Raw genomic sequence first — 19,183 nt, 5'->3', positions numbered from 1 at the left:
TAAGAGCCATTCTCTCGTCTCTACTCGGGTTATCATAGGATTTGTGTTTCTGTTTGTCTTTCAGTAAGTCACCTACATCGTTTTCAACAATCGTACAGAAGGTTTCTATGGAGGCTAAAGATCTAATGACACTCATTGTAAGAGTAGGGGTGTTAACCCTAGTGTCCTTGCTAAATTCCCAATCTGGCCCTCATACCATCATGGCCACCTAATCATCTCCAGCTTCCAATTGGCTAATTCAACCCCTCTCCCATGTAACTACTCCCTAGGTCGTTGCTAAAAATGAGAATGTAATCTCAGTCAACTTAAATGAGAAAAATTAAACCCTCCTTTCATTCTCAACACCAGATCCTCCAAGGAACACCTCAGTGTCAGTCAGTCATTGTAGTGAAATAGTGGAGGGCAGTTCAGTGACTCTGACCTGCAGAAGTGACGCCAACCCACCTGTGGACAAACACAACTGGTACTTTCAAAATAGGACTTTACCAAATGGATTCGAACAGATCTACAACATCACCAACTTCAGGTCTGAGGGCAGTGGACATGACCACTGCGAGGCCTGGAATAAAATGACATCTAAGAACTCTACAGCTCTGATGATTATTATAACAGGTACAGTTTAATCTTCAATGGTCTGCCTTTACATAAAAATACACATTTCAAGCTCATTATTTTCTCATAATCATTACACTTAAAGCTCAGCGAGAAACATTCTAAGCATTGTATTTCTAGGCTTATAGCAATAATGTATTTTTCTTGTTTTAAATTTATTAGAACATCTATGTAGTAATTTCATCCACATTTTTCTTTAGGGAAACAAACATCAGTTATGACTGTAGCTGTAGAAATCACAGTGGTTGTTCTGGTTCTCATCCTCTGTGTCTCCGGCTTCATGTGGATCAGGTGAGAATTTTTCTAAGACATTCCTTTCACTTTATCATTTTCATCCATCCATCCATGAATTAATTAATTAATTCATCCATCCATCCAACCATTAATTAATTCATATAAAACAGGAAGAAGGGCTCCAAATCCACCTCTGACATTAAGGACAGAGCAGACGATGGACAGGTGAGTTCAGATCAAATAGTATTTGTTTTCTATCAGATCTATTTCATTGGTTGATTAATCTTGCCTGGTACAATGGAACCAATGGAATAGTCCCCAGGTCTGCTTGTCTTGTCTGTCCTCTCTCCATCAGGGAGACTGTAGTCCCATGTATGACAACATCTCAGGCATGGCCATGACCCCTACTGCAGCACAGAGAGCAGACAGAGGCGAGCAGGATGACAGTCACTACACCAGCGTCCACTTCTCTGGCTCCAATAACCAAGAAGTGCCTCTGTACTCCACTACAACATCTCAGATCATTTCAAAAGTAAATGATTCTAGTGCTTGACAGTAAGGAATGCATACAAGACTTGTATGTTAAGCAGACCATCAGTTGTTTAGTGTAAATGTATTAACATCTTTACAGACAATACGGTGCCTGAGGAAGGCCCCCATCATCAAGGACACCCCAGCCACGAGCTGTTCACACCCTTACAGTCGAGCTGACGGTATCGGAGCATAAGGTCTGATACCAACTGGCTCAGAGACAGTTTCTATCTACAAGTTATCAGCCTGCTTAACACTTGAACTGGAATGACCACCTGCACTCTCTGTGTTCTATAGAACAGTTAACAAACCCAGAATCAAGAAGACATGAACACAAGATGATCTTTGTGGCATCCCAAATGCTACCTTGTTCCCTCTAGTGCGTTATGTATTCGTGGTTCGTGGGCTCATGGCTTGAGACTGAGCTTTGCTTTGTATATCTGAAAGGGAACAAGACAATACCAAACTTGTCATTAAACAGTATTTCTTTAACTCATTGGGTGTGTTTTAGCGAGAGGAAAATGTTGCCCATAATGTTTTAGGTCGTCATAGGTGATGGCACAACAAATTGGGGAATCATTACTGTAGCTTCAGTACTGTTAACGATTAATGTACAAGACTATACAGCCAAACTATTATTCACTTCAGAACCTATTCAGACTTTAGATAAGTTGACTTCACATGGACATAAGGCAAAATATGTTGAGTCTACTTATCTCAAGTCTGAATTGGGCCCTTCATACACATCTTGCTAATAATAATGTAAAAAAAAAAATGTCAATGATTTAGTAAAATGCTCAATTAAAATGACTTTCATTTAGGGTTGAACTATCCTCTTGAATAAAATTATATGATAAAACTGGGCTTGATTTCACCCCCAAACAATGGCACCTTTATTTAACTTGGCAATTCAGTAAAGAACAGTACGCTCCTTGTATTAAATAGCACAATGTAGTCAGCTTTATGTAAGAGGCCTAACAATAAATGTACACAGTGATTTAATCATCACATCCCATCTGTAGTATTTTAGGTTTTATCACCTATAGAATGACTAATAATAACTAGACAGGAGAGAGCAGCTCATTTTGGAAACTTTACTAATCCAAAACAGGGTAGTACAAAACAGGGGCATGTTTGAGGCAGTGGGTTCTATCATTGTATTAAAGTTCAGAGGTCACAGGATTAACCAATCAGGTAAGTGATAATCGTATCTAGGCAGATTACCATGTTAATAGACCAATCCATTACACCATCCATCCACCAGAATATAATAGACCTACACATAGTCTGTGTGTGAAATGGCTTCCTATTCCTTATATACTGTCAGGTGACATTTCAGATGCAGCCATCCTCTCTAACAGTTAGAAGCCAAACAAATGATGTCAGGAACTCCAAATGTCATTAAGTCACTATTGGGGATTGTCGATGCAATGACGTCTCACAAATCATCATCGCCATGGTGATGCTCCATGACATCATTTATTTGGACGGTTGAAGTGTTGTAGAAGAGTGGGCGTAGCAGCACTACACTCTTAGAAATAAAGGTGCTATCTAGAACCTTAAAGGGTTCTTCTGCTGTCCCCATAGGAGAACCCTTTTGAGTTTCAGGTAGAACCTCTTTGGTTCCAGGTAGAAATCTTTAGGGTTCTATGTAAAACCCTTTCTACAGACCAGATGCTTTTCAACTTTCTGTGGAGAAACCGTCACCATCACATTAGGAAACTGTTGCAATGAACACTTATGAGTATGGTGGGCTGAATTTTATGGACATTCCTACCTTAAATAATACTTTTAAGATCAATTTGATAAAACACTTCATAGACCTACTTCTATGTGGAACTTTATTCCTCATTATGTCTTTTCTACTTTTGGTGGCCTTAACTTCATGTTGGTTTGCTATTGACAAAGTTCCAGTGAAACTCTTCTTTTCATTGGCAGGTTTTCTAGTCATGGTCCTTCATTTCGAAGTATAATTTCTCTCCACACGTATATTATATATGGAATAATCAGCACATATTGTGTAATAATAAATCTTTGTTTTAGAATATTGGTTTATAAATAATATCCTATTGGTGAGACAACTTGTAAATGCAGAGGGTCTTTTACTTCATTATGACTCATTCTTATCACTTTACAAGATCCCTACAACGCCTAAAGAATTTACAATTGTTTTAGTCTCCATTCCCTCAGGTGTTGCTTTATTATTCAGGAACATGTTAAGACCCTCAGAACCTACCTTTGATTACCGCTGTTGACTCAATAGTCAAAGTAATAAAGATTTATTTTTGTTTTGGTCCGTTCAACAACAGAGCGATACTTGCCTTGTATCAACAGGATTTTGTATCTATCTATATACCTAATGTCATGCCTTATTGAAATCGTTTTATTGATAATATCTGTTGTCTCACACATACGTACTTACTAACACAATTAAGGAAGTTTTTAATAAAATTATTAATTCATATTACCCTGCCAACCACTACATGAAGTTAAAAAAATAGATACATTCAAATTGAACCAATTCTAATCACCACCCAGAAACAGTGTTGCATCTTTTTTTAATGGTATTCATGTAAAGAATCTGATTTATAATGGAACAAATTCATGAAGATTTGACACAATTATGGAGAGATGTACTGCATGAATTCTTTACCTACGATGTAAATAATTTGGATGGATATTTGTATTTGTTGTTCACCCGCCGTACAGTAGGTGGCGGCAATAGGTGTAGTCTGCCATTAAACCTTAATGAAGAACAAGAAAACAACAAATTGTTGATGCGGACAGCAAGCGGCGAACAGTTCATATCATACAAAGAAACAGTAGCTTCCACAATGGATCGGGTAAGTCTGGTTTTAACATTATATGCCCACTGTGTTGTATAAAATGTCTAGGCTTAGTTTTCATCATCTTTGAACCTCCACATTGCTGTGTTCTGTTTGGGGCGGCAGGTAGTGGTTAGAGCGTTGGGCCAGTAACCGAATCCCCGAGCTGACAAGGTAAACATCTGTCGTTCTGTCCCTGAACAAGTCAGTTAATCCACTGTTCATATGCCGTGATTCTAAAAAAGATTTTTTTTCTATATCGGACTTAACTAGTTAAATTTAAAAAAGTAGCCTACAACTATATCAGTTGTATTGTAACGACCCTGGGTTTATAAGCGCGGATGTCGACTTTGCCGCTCGAGCATTCTTTTGCGGCATTCGATAGCGCGCTGGACTTCGGGCTAGAAGGTCGAGGGTTCGAGACCTGCTCCCAGCTTGTTTCATTACAGTATTTATTATGGATCCCCATTAGCTGCCAACGCAGCAGCTACTCTTCCTGGGGTCCAGCAAAATTAAGCAGTTCATACAATCATGTTTAGGAATCTGTGACTTTAACCTAATTCTATCCTTCCTCCCTAAGTGTTCACATTCCTTCACTGATTTCTTATATATTAGCCATTATTTAACCAGATATTCAAGTGGCCGTTCTAGTAAAGAAAATAAATGGCTGCAGTCCAAACACGTTGTTTTTCCCTCGGGGGTATCCCCGTCGAAACCGGATGCAGTTTGATTGCCATTTTAGGGAGGTCTAATTCCCTAACGTTGGCCCTCGATTTAGCTTGAAGGAGCGAGTGAACAACTTTGGTCGCTTGCGGGGGTGATTTGACCCACAAGTCATTGCAAACTGTAGTCACATGTCAAACTCTGGTGGCCACGAAGTGTCAAATTTAATCAACAACCAGCATTTTCGGTATCTCAGTAAAAATATGAAGCTAGTTTGCAATTTAAATAAATATATATATTAGTGTTGGCAAATTGGCTTAGTTTTGTAGTGAGGAGTGCAATTCTGAAATGTATTGGAATAAATGACCAAACTATAAAACTAGCTAGCCAGCTATGGGTAACTGTAGCTAGCTAGCTGACAGGAGTGCTAGTGTTGGGTATTTTCCAGTACCTAGACTGTTTTCTTAGAAGTATTAAGCAGAATCGATATAGGGTTAACCATTAGTATATGTGTAAGCAGAACCAATGTGTATGTGCAAGCTGAGTCAATACAGGCTTAACCATTCGGGGTCATGCCTGGTCTTGTGAAGGCTATTGGACATGTGTAACGGATGTGAAATGGCTAGCTAGTTAGCGGTGGTACGCGCTAATAGCCTTTCAATCGGTGACGTCACTTGCTCTGAGACTTGGGTGACTGTTGTTGATGTGTGCAGAGGGTCCCTGGTTCGCGCCCGGGTCGGGGCGAGGGGACGGACGTAAAGTTAAACTGTTACACATGCACATTAGTTAATCATTGATAGTTACATTAGCCTGGTCTTGTGAAGGCTATTGGACATGCTCATTAGTTAATCATTGATAGGAACCACTAGACATGTACCTATATTAGGAAGGTACAGTTGAAGTCAAGTTTACATACACCTTAGCCAAATACATATAAACTCAGTTTTTCACAATTCCTGACATTTAATCCAAGTAAAAATTCCCTGTCTTAGGTCAATTATGATCACTTTATTTTAAGAATGTGAAATGTCAAAATAATAGTAGAAAATTGTTTATTTCAGCTTTTATTTCTTTCATCACATTCCCACATTCCCAACACTCTATTATTTGGAATCATTGCCTTTAAATTGTTTAACTTTTGTCAAACGTTTCGGGTAGCCTTCCACAAGCTTCCCACATTATTGGACCAATAATTCCACGACACTAGCTAGATACGTTGGCTTACTAGGTACATTGATAGCTTTAGGTTGGTTGTTTTTAAGTTAATCTTCAAGATTTCCACCAAGGACGTTGCCTCCGATCATCACTCTCCCTCGCTTGGTTAAGGGACATTTTTAAGGTACACTCGGATGTAAAACGCAATTCAAGGGCTGAGGGTTTATGGCCGAGGGTTGTTGAGTTTGAAACACAACGCAGCTGGAAGCCATTCGGGAAGAGGAAAGATCAGGTGGGACCATTATAGCCAATGAGAGGGCAGATATGCGTGTTTTCACTAGTTGCCACAATCACGAACATCTATAACGTACTTTTATTTATTTAGGGTTAAGCATAACGTTAGTGTTTTTAAGGTTAGGGTTAAAATCACATTTAAAAAGATAAGTTGTAGAAATGGGTGTGGTTTATGGCTTTGTTTGTGGTAACTAGTGACCCCCCCATTTGACCCTCTTGCTTCTCTTCCGTGTTGTTTGATTTTAAATGACTGGTATAAGAAATATGGTGGAAACTAGCCCATGCCCACCAATCCAATGCTCTTAGATTTGTGGGTTGTAGTGAACGATTGAACATATCAGGTGGAAGGAGATGTTCGAGGGATGCACCCAAATCAGAGTTTGAGACTGAATTAATAAAATATTTGGTTTAATGATCAACTGTTAACTTATTGTGACCAACAGGACAAAGCTAGCCCGTCCCCCTCCACCCTCCAGGAGTCCCCAAGTCGACCGCCTCTCCGTACTTTACTGCTGGTTCTGGTCGACTGCAGGAAAACACCGGGGCAGAGTGGAACTGAGAGAGGAGAAGAGGAACATGGAGATATGATTTCATTACGTAAGAACCATGGTGTGTGGATTAGTCTGCTTCTTTAACAATTAATTGGTTAATTATATTGATGAAAATATTTGGTAGTTCCACCCAATTTTGAGAAGTGTAACTTGGTCCCCCCCAAAAACGTTTGATTTCACCTAATTTTAACTTTCTGTTATGAAGAGCACATGTTCGATGTAATAAAAACATGTTTTCCCATCTCAAGAGGTTATATGAAAGTACATATTGTAGGAAGTGCTAAATAAAGTAACAGGGGACTACTGAAAACAACAAAACCACTAGTTTACAATGGTGAAATAGTCCTTTAAATCAGCCACAAATTTTCTCATGACAGGGGTAATGGAAGCTAGTTTTGTTCCACGGGGAGTGAAAATTGAATGCTAGCTCCACAAAAACATTATTCTACCATACCAATTTCTGGGTAAAATGGTTCACTTGCTCAGTTTTCTTCAAAAAACACCAGAGAATCGATAAGACTAGCACTAGGAAACCTGCTTTTACTCTATGAGTTGACGTTTAATGTTTCTTTTGCCCAAAAAATGTAAGGAACAGTTTCACCATATTAAACATGGATTGACCTTAATGAGGGACAGATGTAAATGAATCACTAATTACATGAAATAAATAATGTTCAGAAATGACTGTCAAAGTAACCAAATAACTAGTGCTTTACATGCACACTAATAATTTCCTATTAAACTGATTATGGCAGTAGGCTGAGTTTGGCATTAGTCATGTAAACACCTTACTCTGCTGATCTTAATTGGTGTAAGGTCATAACAGAAGGAAGCATACGCCTTTAAAAACACCTGGTTTTCTGATCAGTCTTTAGAATGATTAGGACATGAAACACTTTAATCAGAGTTATAGAGGTGTATTTCATCTGCATGTTCTAACACAAGCAGCGCCAGCTAACTTCTTTTGACCGAGTCCAGTGAGTTCAGGAAAAACTGAAAGTATGCAGCTTAGAAATAGTTTCACATACAACCGTTATACTGTTTAAAATAAACATAGTCGAGGTGGTAGAACGTTTATTTTGATTGCCAATTTTCAGCTTTTTTCAAAGTCCCATCAGGTAGGTGTTCATGTAAACAGGTTTATTAGGGAAATTGTTATTTCAAAGCATGTCAATGTTTAAATCAAATTCTAATGCTAATTGTTTTCACAATTAACGTATTATTCTGCGCTTGTAACTGTACTCAATGATTGTAAAACTTGGATAAATTATTGAATTAGTTGGGTAAAAATCTTTCTAGAAGTTACACAGGGTTGACGGAGGGACTTGTCACAATTCAGAATTTTGTCACTTTATCAAGTGTTCATTAATATTATTTAATAACAGATTTAAAATGTAATACTGGTGCTCAATTTCTACTGGAAATATATGAAAGGGACGCAAAAGGCCTTAATTTCCTGGAAGGACCCATCTGTTTATGGACCCATATTTGCAAAACCTAAACTATTCAATGTCTTTGTTTCACAGGGGACATCCCTAATCGTTGCTCTCTTAGTGAGAGGGGCTTATCATCTGGGGAGCCTCAACAACATCATGATGCTGACATGAAAGAGAAGAGTCTCTCCAGACCAGAACACCTCAAGAAACACCAGCAGACACGTATAGGGAAGAAACCTCACCACTGCTGCTCTGACTGTGGGAAGAGTTTTGCTAAACAAGACTTGACAAATCATGAGAAAATTTACACTCCAGAGCATGTATCTAAAACCTTAAAATCTCATCTGAGAATTCATTCAGGGGAGGGACCTTATACCTGCTTTGATTGTGGGAAATACTTAAATCAGTCAGGAGCCCAGACTAAACGCATACACACAGGAGAGAAGCCTTATAGCTGTGATCAGTGTGGGAAGAGTTTCAGTGACTCGGGATCCATGATTAAACACCAACGCATACACACAGGAAAGAAGCCTTATAGCTGTGATCAGTGTGGGAAGAGCTTCAATCATTCAGGAAATCTGACTGTACACCAGCGCATACACACAGGAGAGAAGCCTTATAGCTGTGATCAGTGTAGGAAGAGCTTCAATAACTCAGGAGACCTGACTAGACACCAACGCATACACACAGGAGAGAAGCCTTATAGCTGTGATCAGTGTGGGAAGAGCTTCAATCGTTCAGGATCCCTGACTAAACACCAACGAATACACACAGGAGAGAAGCCTTATAACTGTGATCAGTGTGGGAAGAGTTTCGGTGACTCAGGATCCCTGACTAAACACCAACGCATACACACAGGAGAGAAGCCTTATAGCTGTGATCAGTGTAGGAAGAGCTTCAATAACTCAGGAGACCTGACTAGACACCAACGCATACACACAGGAGAGAAGCATTATAGCTGTGATCAGTGTAGGAAGAGCTTCAATAACTCAGGAGACCTGACTAGACACCAACGCATACACACAGGAGAGAAGCCTTATAGCTGTGATCAGTGTGGGAAGAGTTTTACTAAAGATTCCACCCTGACTACACACCAACTCATACACACAGGAGAGAAGCCTTATAGCTGTGATCAGTGTGGGAAGAGCTTCAATCGTTCAGGATCCCTGACTAAACACCAACGAATACACACAGGAGAGAAGCCTTATAACTGTGATCAGTGTGGGAAGAGTTTCAGTGACTCAGGATCCCTGACTAAACACCAACGCATACACACAGGAGAGAAGCCTTATAGCTGTGATCAGTGTGGGAAGAGTTTCAATCAATCAGGATCCCTGACTGTACACCAACGCATACACACAGGAGAGAAGCCTTATAGCTGTGATCATTGTGGGAAGCGCTTCAGTCGATCAGGAACCCTGACTACACACCAACTCATACACACAGGAGAGAAGCCTTATAGCTGTGATCAGTGTGGGAAGAGTTTCAGTTACTCAGGATCCATGATTACACACCAGCGCATACACACAGGAGAGAAGCCTTATAGCTGTGATCAGTGTGGGAAGAGCTTCAATCGTTCAGGATCCCTGACTAAACACCAACGAATACACACAGGAGAGAAGCCTTATAACTGTGATCAGTGTGGGAAGAGTTTCAGTGACTCAGGATCCCTGACTAAACACCAACGCATACACACAGGAGAGAAGCCTTATAGCTGTGATCAGTGTGGGAAGAGTTTCAATCAATCAGGATCCCTGACTGTACACCAACGCATACACACAGGAGAGAAACCTTATTCCTGTCTATGTGGAAAGAGCTTTGCTCATTCAGGGCCACTGATAACACACCAGAAAGCTCAAACATGTTTTCTTTCATCTCGTTTCTCTCCGGCACCGGTTCCAGATTCCTAAATAACATTTCAATAGAAAACATATTGCAAAGAGTTATGTCTCCCATTCTCTAACAGTTTAATTCTGATTACCATGGTAAACTGTGTAGCATAATATGCAGCTCTGGATCCCTATGTATCAATCGTCTTGGAGTGGTGTGTGTGTGTGGTGGGGAGGAGGTGTTCAGAGCTGTATCTTATTTTATTATCTCATATTTTCCATTAAATAATGTACAATAAAATGTTTCACCAATAGTAGGGGTATATTCATGTGTGGGGGAAATGTTGTCTGAAGAGAGAGCCTTGAATTGTACATCTTGTCTCATACATCATTGGTTCCTGTAGGTGCTGGGTATAGATGTGAGGGGGAGACAGTCATGACCCCCTCAGACCTTTTGGCAGAATGCCCAGAATATGTTCTATAAGTTACATGCAGGAACCAAACGTTAATGATGAATAATGTAAATCATGCAAATATAACTTGTCTGTGTAAGCAGTATATAAGAGAACTAACGTGACTTTCCCGAAAGAGCTCCCGACCGATGTGTACTATGGTGCATTAAGTTTGTTGCAACTTCTCCAGCTTGCTGAAAGTAAATAATGATTCATTTAAGTTTGACTGAGTCCTTGGTAGTAATTTCCACGACACATGTATTCAATACAAAAATACATTAAATCCTTTATCTTATGTCGCACGGCATGAGGCAAATGGTGGTCACACCAGACACTGACTACCGTTTTTTTAAGGTATCTGTGACCAACAGATGCATACAGTTGAAGTCAGAAGTTTACATACACCTTAGCCAAATACATTTAAACTCAGTTTTTCACAATTCCTGACATTTAATCTGAGTAATAATTCCCTTTTTTAGTTAATTTAGGATCACCACTTTATTTTAAGATTGTGAAATGTCAGAATAATAGTAGAGAATTATTTATTTCAGCTTTTATTTCTTTCATCACATACCCAGTGGGTCAGAAGTTTACATACACTCAATTAGTATTTGGTAGCATTGCCTTTAAATTGTTTAACTTTGGTCAAATGTTTCGGGTAGCCTTCCACAAGCTTCCCACAATAAGTTGGGTGAATTTTGGCTCATTGCTCCTGACAGAGCTGGTGTAACTGAGTCAGGTTTGTAGGCCTCCTTGCTTGCATCCACTTTTTCAGTTCTGCCCGCACATTTTCTATAGGATTGAGGTCGGGGCTTTGTGATGGCCTCTCCAATACCTTGACTTTTTTGTCCTTAAGCCATTTTGCCACAACTTCAGAAGTATGCTTGGGGTCATTGTCCATTTGGAAGACCCATTTGCGACCAAACTTTAACTTCCTGACTGATGTCTTGAGATGTTGCTTCAAGATATCCACATCATTTCCTTTCCTCATGATGACATCTATTTTTTGAAGTGCACCAGTCCCTTCTGCAGCAAAGCACCCCCAAAACATGATGTTGCCACCCCCGTGCTTCACGGTTGGGATGGTGTTCTTCGGCTTACAAGCCTTCCCCTTTTTCCTCCAAAGATAATGATGGTCATTATGGCCAAACAGTTCTATTTTTGTTTCATCAGACCAGAAGACATTTCTCCAAAAAGTATGATCTTTGTCCCAATGTGCAGTTGCGAACCGTAGTCTGGCTTTTCTATGGCAGTTTTGGAGCAGTGGCTTCTTCTTTGCTGAGGTGCCTTTGTGGGAGCTAATGTAATATAAATAGGTGTAGTTGCCATGCTGAAGTAGCAAGGACAAAAAGTACATTGGCCATAGGAAGAGAAGATGACACCCAGTACATTTGCTATTTATGAAAAGGGTAACATGCCAAAGAGTACATTAACCAAGGCCATAAGTACATTTATGACAGCTGGACATACTATTGTCAGAAGGGCACAGGAAGGAGAATGGTAGCAGAATGATCAACTGGTGAAACGTGATCATGCAATGTATGTATTATTTTTGTATGAAGGGGTCCTGCCACCATTATAATCTATCCGGAAGCAGATATGGGCATTATTGGGCGTGAACACGCAAAGAACTCAGACTAAAAGATAATGGTGGCAGAAGGACTAAGGGGAGTAACTTATTTTACATATGGTGTTACGGATACAGGTATCCTGTGTGTGTATTTATTTTTTCTCCTTCTCCCCTCACAGGTGACAATCATCATTCCCCAATCAGTCACCAATCCGTTGCTAATCAGAAGACACCTGCTCCTTTTCCCTTACCCAATCACAACCCCTTTCCCTTGGTTTAAAAACCCTGTCAGTTGTTTTCTCTGGAGAGCAATCTCTCTCTCAATACCATCTGTCTGTAGATCGCTTGTTTGGTTTTAGCAGCTACATGTCACTTTGTCCGTTATGTTGTGAGTATTGTTTTGGTGTTTGACTGTTTGTTCATGGTGGGGAAGGGGGGACTAAGACAAGTTGCCCATGGGCATACACTACCCGTAGGTAAACTTTGTCTAAATAGAACTGGGCGGACCACCCTCTGTGTTTTTGGTTGGTTAGTCAGCTGTTGTTGAAGTAGGCTAGTTTAGGGGTATTTTTGGATATTTGTTTCTTTCCTTAGGTCCAGCTCAGCCTCTTTTCCTGCCCCCTGTTTACTGTGTGTTTGCAAATAAACCCTGAGTTTTTGACGGTAATTTAGTTGTCTGTGGTTTTTGTTCTCACTGTTACTTTTTCACTGCTATAATTTGCATGAGTTATGTTACGGTTTTTGATACCATCCCCCTAGACTGCCGGGCCAAAAGGGATTTGTAACATAAGGGATGTAGTCATATACTATATGTGTATAAAAGCAGAGCCAGTGCTCAGGGAAATTGGCTGTTTCGTGGACCAGCACAGCATTTGCTACTTTGTATTAAAGCCTAATTGAATTCACAAGTTCTTGTAAGAGTGACATATATCTGAGGCAATATTCTAGCTGTATGTTCTTAATGTCGTTGTTCAGCCACGACTCGGTGAAACATAAGCCATTAAAGTTAATGTCCCATTGGTAGGATATGTGCTTTCAGTTCGTCCCATTTATTTTCCAGCGATTGAACGTTAGCTAGCAGGACGGAAGGCAAAGGCAGATTAGCCACTTGTCGCCTGATCCTCACAAGGCACCCTGATCTTTCTCTGCAAAATCTATTTTATTCTCCAGCGAATGACAGGAATCTGGGAATGGTCGGGTAGTATATCCCTCCCGTCCAACTCATTGAAGAAAAACTCTTTGTCTAATCTGAGGTGAGTAAACCCAGTTCTGATGTCCAGAAGCTCTTTTCGGTCATAAGAGACGGTAGCAGCAACATTATGTACAAAACAATTGAGGAACACCGCGAAAAAAACAAACAAAATAGCATGGTTGGTTAAGAGCCGGTAAGACGGCAGCCATCCCCTCCGGTGCCATCACTTCATTTTGATGCAGCACTCCATCACTCTTGTTATTGGTCAAATAGTCCTGATACAGCCTGGAGGTGTGTTTTAGGTCATTGTCCTGTTGAAAAAGAAATGATAGTCCCACTAAGCGCAAACCAGCTGGGCTGGCGTATTGCTGCAGAATGCTGTGGTAGCCATGCTGGTTAAGTGTACCTTGAATTCTAAATAAAATACCGACAATGTCACCACAAAGCCCTCCCACACCACCACCTCCATTCTTCATGCTGGGAACTACACATGGGGAGATCATCCGTTCACCAACTCTGTGTCTCACAAAGACACAGCGGTTGGAACCAAAAATCTCAAATGTGGACTCATCAGACCAAAGGACAGATTTCCACCCGTCTAATGTCCATTGCTCGTGTTTCTTGGCCCAAGCAAGTCCTTTAGGAGTGTTTTTTGTTGTTGCAGCAATTAAACCATGAATGCCTAATTCCTCTGAACAGTTGAACACTTTAAAGTACTACTTAAGTAGGTTTTTTTGTGTGTCTGTACTTTACTATTTATATATTTGACAACTTTTACTTTCACTTCATTCCTGAAGAAAAATATGTACTTTTTACTCCATTTTCCCTGACACCTAGAAGTACTCATTACATTTTGAATGCTTAGCAGGATTGAAAATGGTTAAATTCACACACTTATCAAGAGAACATCCCTGGTCCTCCCTACTTCCTCTGATCTGGCAGACTACCTAAACAGAGAACATCCCTGGTCATCCTTACTGCCTCTGATCTGGCAGACTACCTAAACACATTTGTTTGTAAATGATGTCTGAGTGTTGGAGTGTGCCCCTGGCTATCTGTAAATGATGTCTGAGTGTTGGAGTGTGCCCCTGGCTATCTGTAAATGATGTCTGAGTGTTGGAGTGTGCCCCTGGCTATCTGTAAATGATGTCTGAGTGTTGGAGTGTGCCCCTGGCTATCTGTAAATGATGTCTGAGTGTTGGAGTGTGCCCCTGGCTATCTGTAAATGATGTCTGAGTGTTGGAGTGTGCCCCTGGCTATCTGTAAATGATGTCTGAGTGTTGGAGTGTGCCCCTGGCTATCTGTAAATTGAAAAAAACATAAAATTGTGCTGTCTGGTTTGCTTTGTATGAGGACATTTGAATTATTTGTACTTATATTTGAACAATTACATTTAGTTTTGATACTTAAGTATATTTTAAACCAAATACTTTCACTCAAGTGGAATTTTACTGTGTAACTTTGACTTGAGTCATATTCTATGATGGTATCTTTACTTTTACTGAAGTATGACACATTGGGCACTTTTTCCACCACTGGACTTCCGTTTATTTTGACAGGAGAATTACTTGTGAATTAGGTTCGATGCACCCATTACAAAGACTTGCATAAACAGTTCTATGTCCTATCTGTGCTGGTAGTGTACAGCAGCTGCCATTATATCAGCAGCGAAAGACCGGAACATTTAATTCCCAGACACTCCCTCCCGAGAGAGAGGCCTGTGGAGATTCTCCCTCTTTGCGCATGTGTTCCAAGTGGCTGTCAGGTAGAAGATAGCAGACAACAGGATTCTTAATCGAAGGTGGGTGTTGTTGAACGTTTTCTTGACTTTACTCGACTTTTATAGATCACGTAAAATGTTATCCGGGAACTTTCTGAAGTAATATTAGGCTACATGAGATGTTTATTTGTTTTAACTTACTTACGTTTTGATATTTAAATAGATGTTAGATTTCTCTGGTCTAGGGGCACATCAGTTGCAGGCTTGAGAATCGAATTTTCTCTCGGCAACTCCCAAGTCATTATCCGAACACTACAACAAAGTAGTCAAACTGTACTGTAGCTTGAAACATTTCATGCCATACAAAGAAACAATAGCTTCCACAATGAATCGGGTAAGTCTGGTTTTAACAGTATAGGCCTGCTGTGTTGTACAAAATGTCTAGCCCTAGTTATCATCTTTGATCCTCCACATTCCTGTGTTCAGTTTAAACGGCAAAACAAATAAAGATCTCTCATATTTAAAATATGTTTTGATTTGTTTAACACTTTGTTGGTTACTATATGATTCCATGTGTCATTTCATAGTTTTGATGTCTTCTCTACTATTCTACAATGTAAAAACAAAGAAAAACCCTTGAATGAGTAGGTATGTAAACTTTTGACTGGTACTATATATATATATATGTTTTTTACTGCAACCGCCAATGACAGGAGCACAAAGGAACCCGCTCTCATTGCAGACAGTCTGCTGCTGCTTGCTGCCGCTCTGCTAATCGTCGTAACATATACAGCAGGAGTCAGAAAGCAGGTGCAGTAGATGAGTTTTAATACTGAACAAATACAAACGCACAAACACGGGAAGAGTACTGAACATGAGAGAAAAAACAATAGCACCTAAGGTCTGATGACAACAGAGGGCTAAATAAATGAGAAGTAATGAGTGATGTGATTAAGTCCAGGTGTGCCTAATGATGAGGCGTAGGTGTGCGTAATGAAGGTTGCCTGGTGTGCGTAATGATTGGTTGCCAGGACCGGTGGTTAGTAGACCGGCGACGTCAAGCGTCAGAAAGGGGGAGTGGGAGTAGACGTGACAATCGTAAGATTGGGGGAGGAGAAGAGGTAGGGGGTCCACGTGGGTAACTGGGGGACCATGCCTTGATGGGTAACTGTTTAAGAAAAAATAAACAAATCAACTGCATAATAAATACATGTTACTGGGCAATTGTGTGAGTCAGATGCTGGGCCCAAATCCATGAGGCAAAAAATATAATAAAAAGTATGTTCTTTTTTTTTTTTTTCTATATATTTTTTATGCAACAACAGGAGCTCCACTGTAAATTTTCAAAATACACCAGAGAGCATAATTTAGCCAAAGAGGATCAATAGTTTCCAAAAAATAACTGGAAGTTTAAATTTGATCACAAGCACATACAGGTAACTGCATAATGTTGAGATGGAATTGTCAATCTGTAATGCAGAAGCCAACGGGTCAATAAGAACAGTGGTTAAAAACAAATGGCAAGAGTTGTGGAACAAGGAGAGAAAGGGAAGACACCTGTATAAGATCCAGGAAAAGGTGGGGGCAGACAGGTCCTCAGGCCGAGAGAGAAGGGAGGAAAGTGTAGTCACGAGGCTGAGACTGAGACACACAAGGCTCAATAGTACATTGAAATTGGTGGGGAAACATCTGACTGGGAGGTGTGAGCATTGCCAGAAATATGTGAGGGAAAGGGAGCGATTGTTATTAGTTTTGAGGAATAATGGGGTTGAAGAGCCAGGATTAAGTCAACTGCTGGAGAAATCTTCAGGGGATGAAGAAGAAGAAAAGAGAGCAAACTAGAAGCTATTAGGCCTTAAAGTTTAAGGCTTAAACAGAGAGGACACAGTGGCAGAATACCTGACCTCTGTAACTGACCCAAAATTAAGGAAATCTTTTGACTATGTACAGACTCAGTGAGCATAGCCTTGCTATTGAGAAAGGCCGCCGAAGGCAGACCTGCCTCTCAAGAGAAGACAGGCTATGTGCACAATGCCCACAAAATGAGGTGGAAACTGAGCTGCACTTCTGAACTTCCTGCCAAATGTATGACCATTTTAGAGACACATATTTCCCTCAGATTAAATCGACCCACAAAGAATTAGAAAACAAATACAATTTTGATAAACTCACATATCTATTAGGTGAAATACCACAGTGTGCAATCACAGCAGCAGTGAAGAACAAACACCATTGTAAATAGAACCTATATTTATGTTTATTTATTTTTTACTTTAACTATTTGCACATCATAACACTGTACATAGACATAATTTGACTTTTTAAATGTCTTCATTCATGTTGAACTTTTGTGAGTGTAATGTCTACTGTTCATGTTTTATATTTTTTATTTCCCTTTAGTTTATTATCTATTTCACTTGCTTTGGCAATATAAACATATGTTTCCCATGCCAATAAAGCACCTTAAAATTGAAATTGAGGGAGAGAGATCAGGGTTGTACACAGAAGTTAGATGGGAATTCAATACGTACATTCCAAAATGGTGAGAAATACTGACATTTAATCCATTATAAATGATATGACCTTCCCCCGGACTAAATAAAAACCACTAAACCCTCCCCCTGACTGAAACTGAAAGAGCATGACCCTCCCCCATTTCCTAAGGGAAATACAGTAATTGGATACATTTCTGCCTGTCCCTAAAGCAGGGGTTCTTAAACTTTTCAGCTTGGGACCCAATTGAGACATTCTGTATTTTCCTGGGACCCAAGCTCAGGAAAATATGCAACTATATATAAATATTGTTACATTTCATTGCCCTTATGCCTAATACAAATGCAATATAGACAAAAACAAATAACAATTAAATTAAATATCCATATAAATATGTATTCATATTTATTTTCCTCCATTAAAAACACATATCTGTCTAGGTTGGAACTGTTGCTGTTAAGATACAATAAATAATTTTTATTCTGAACTGGAATAAACTGATTGATCACATCTGTAGACCAGAAAACCCCCACACAGTCCTAATGAGAGCATGTCTATTCTGGGCTCTGTTTTTGACAGTGCAACACTGAGGTTATGCTCAGCCTTGACACTGTTTCTGTACTTGTTTTTTAAGTGTTTTTTAAGAGTTGAGAACCCTGACTCACATATGTATGTGGTGCCAAACTGGACCAGAACATCTACTGCTTTCTCAGTCAGGCAGGAGACCGCTTCCTACTGTAGATGAGCAACCCAGAACTGTGAGTGTGTTTGCCTCAAAAAGCATCTTGCTTCAATCAGTTTATTCCAGTTAAGAATAACAATTATTATTGTATTTTAACAGCAACAGTTCCAACCTAGACTAGTTTTCAACAATAAATTCTACAGTAAGATGTAAAGAAGGCTTGATCATTTTTCATCTTCATCTGTTCTGTTACTAGGGGTTGCACTATCAGTAGCTAGCTTGCTTTGGCGAATGTTAGCTATTAGCCGTGAACAAGGCCAGGGGATTGTTTGAAAGAGAAACTCACATATACTACTATGAGAGTTCCTGAAGCATTCTGCCCTATTCTGAAAGAACTCCCTGGGTTTACCGTCATGCTGTGGATGTTTGGTCAGGATGTGTCGTTTTATTAATTTGTTCATTATGCGAGTCCCATTGCTAAGCACTTCCACACACAAAACACATTGTGGGCGCTCCTCGTTATAAGTTTGTATGAAAGAGAGAGAAACTCATCGCTGTATATGCGTTTCATGACGATTGAGCTCAGTCAGAACTTGTGGCTAGCATGAGTCCATTTGATGACAACGGTGAGTGACGGCGAGTGGGAATGACAAGTCAGTAGCTGGGGGAGGCTCCAAGATGGCAGCTTGAACGCAGTCTTCCTACCGAGCTGTGCATACCAACTTTTGAAAGATAGTGAAAAGTGTATTATTTTGAACTACCAAACTAATACTTTGCTTGCTAAAAACACCAGGTTATTGATGATTTAAGATGAGATTTTCCAAAATGTCACAGCGCGCGGACAGAAAGAGAAATCTTATGGCTAACTCCTCAGCTAGCAATGCTCAGGCATCATCCAATGTCGTTACACAGGAGGCAAATGGTTTGATTGACAACTGCCACAA

General features: G+C 39.9%; 1 protein-coding gene across 4 annotated transcripts in view; it reads left to right on the top strand.

The window, feature by feature from the left end:
* Positions 1 to 4,003: 4,003 nt before the first annotated feature.
* Positions 4,004 to 19,183, top strand: part of LOC129839950 (zinc finger protein 883-like) — a 31,867-nt gene continuing 16,687 nt past the window's right edge. The window contains exons 1-3 of one of the 4 annotated variants that reach the window (XM_055907678.1): positions 4,004 to 4,220; positions 6,758 to 6,923; positions 8,392 to 10,154. In XM_055907678.1, coding sequence (XP_055763653.1) covers positions 4,155 to 4,220; positions 6,758 to 6,923; positions 8,392 to 10,154 — 1,995 coding nt within the window. In that variant the 5' untranslated portion in view covers positions 4,004 to 4,154. Of the gene's footprint in view, positions 4,221 to 6,757; positions 6,924 to 8,391; positions 10,803 to 16,025; positions 16,045 to 19,183 lie in introns of those variants that run through there. The other 3 variants (XM_055907675.1, XM_055907674.1, XM_055907679.1) reach the window with 3 other exon arrangements.

The sequence above is a fragment of the Salvelinus fontinalis genome, chromosome 40, assembly GCF_029448725.1.
Source record: "Salvelinus fontinalis isolate EN_2023a chromosome 40, ASM2944872v1, whole genome shotgun sequence".
Taxonomy (NCBI): domain Eukaryota; kingdom Metazoa; phylum Chordata; class Actinopteri; order Salmoniformes; family Salmonidae; genus Salvelinus; species Salvelinus fontinalis.
The sequence above is the reverse complement of the archived record's forward strand: the minus strand, read 5'-3'. Positions and strand labels throughout refer to the sequence as shown.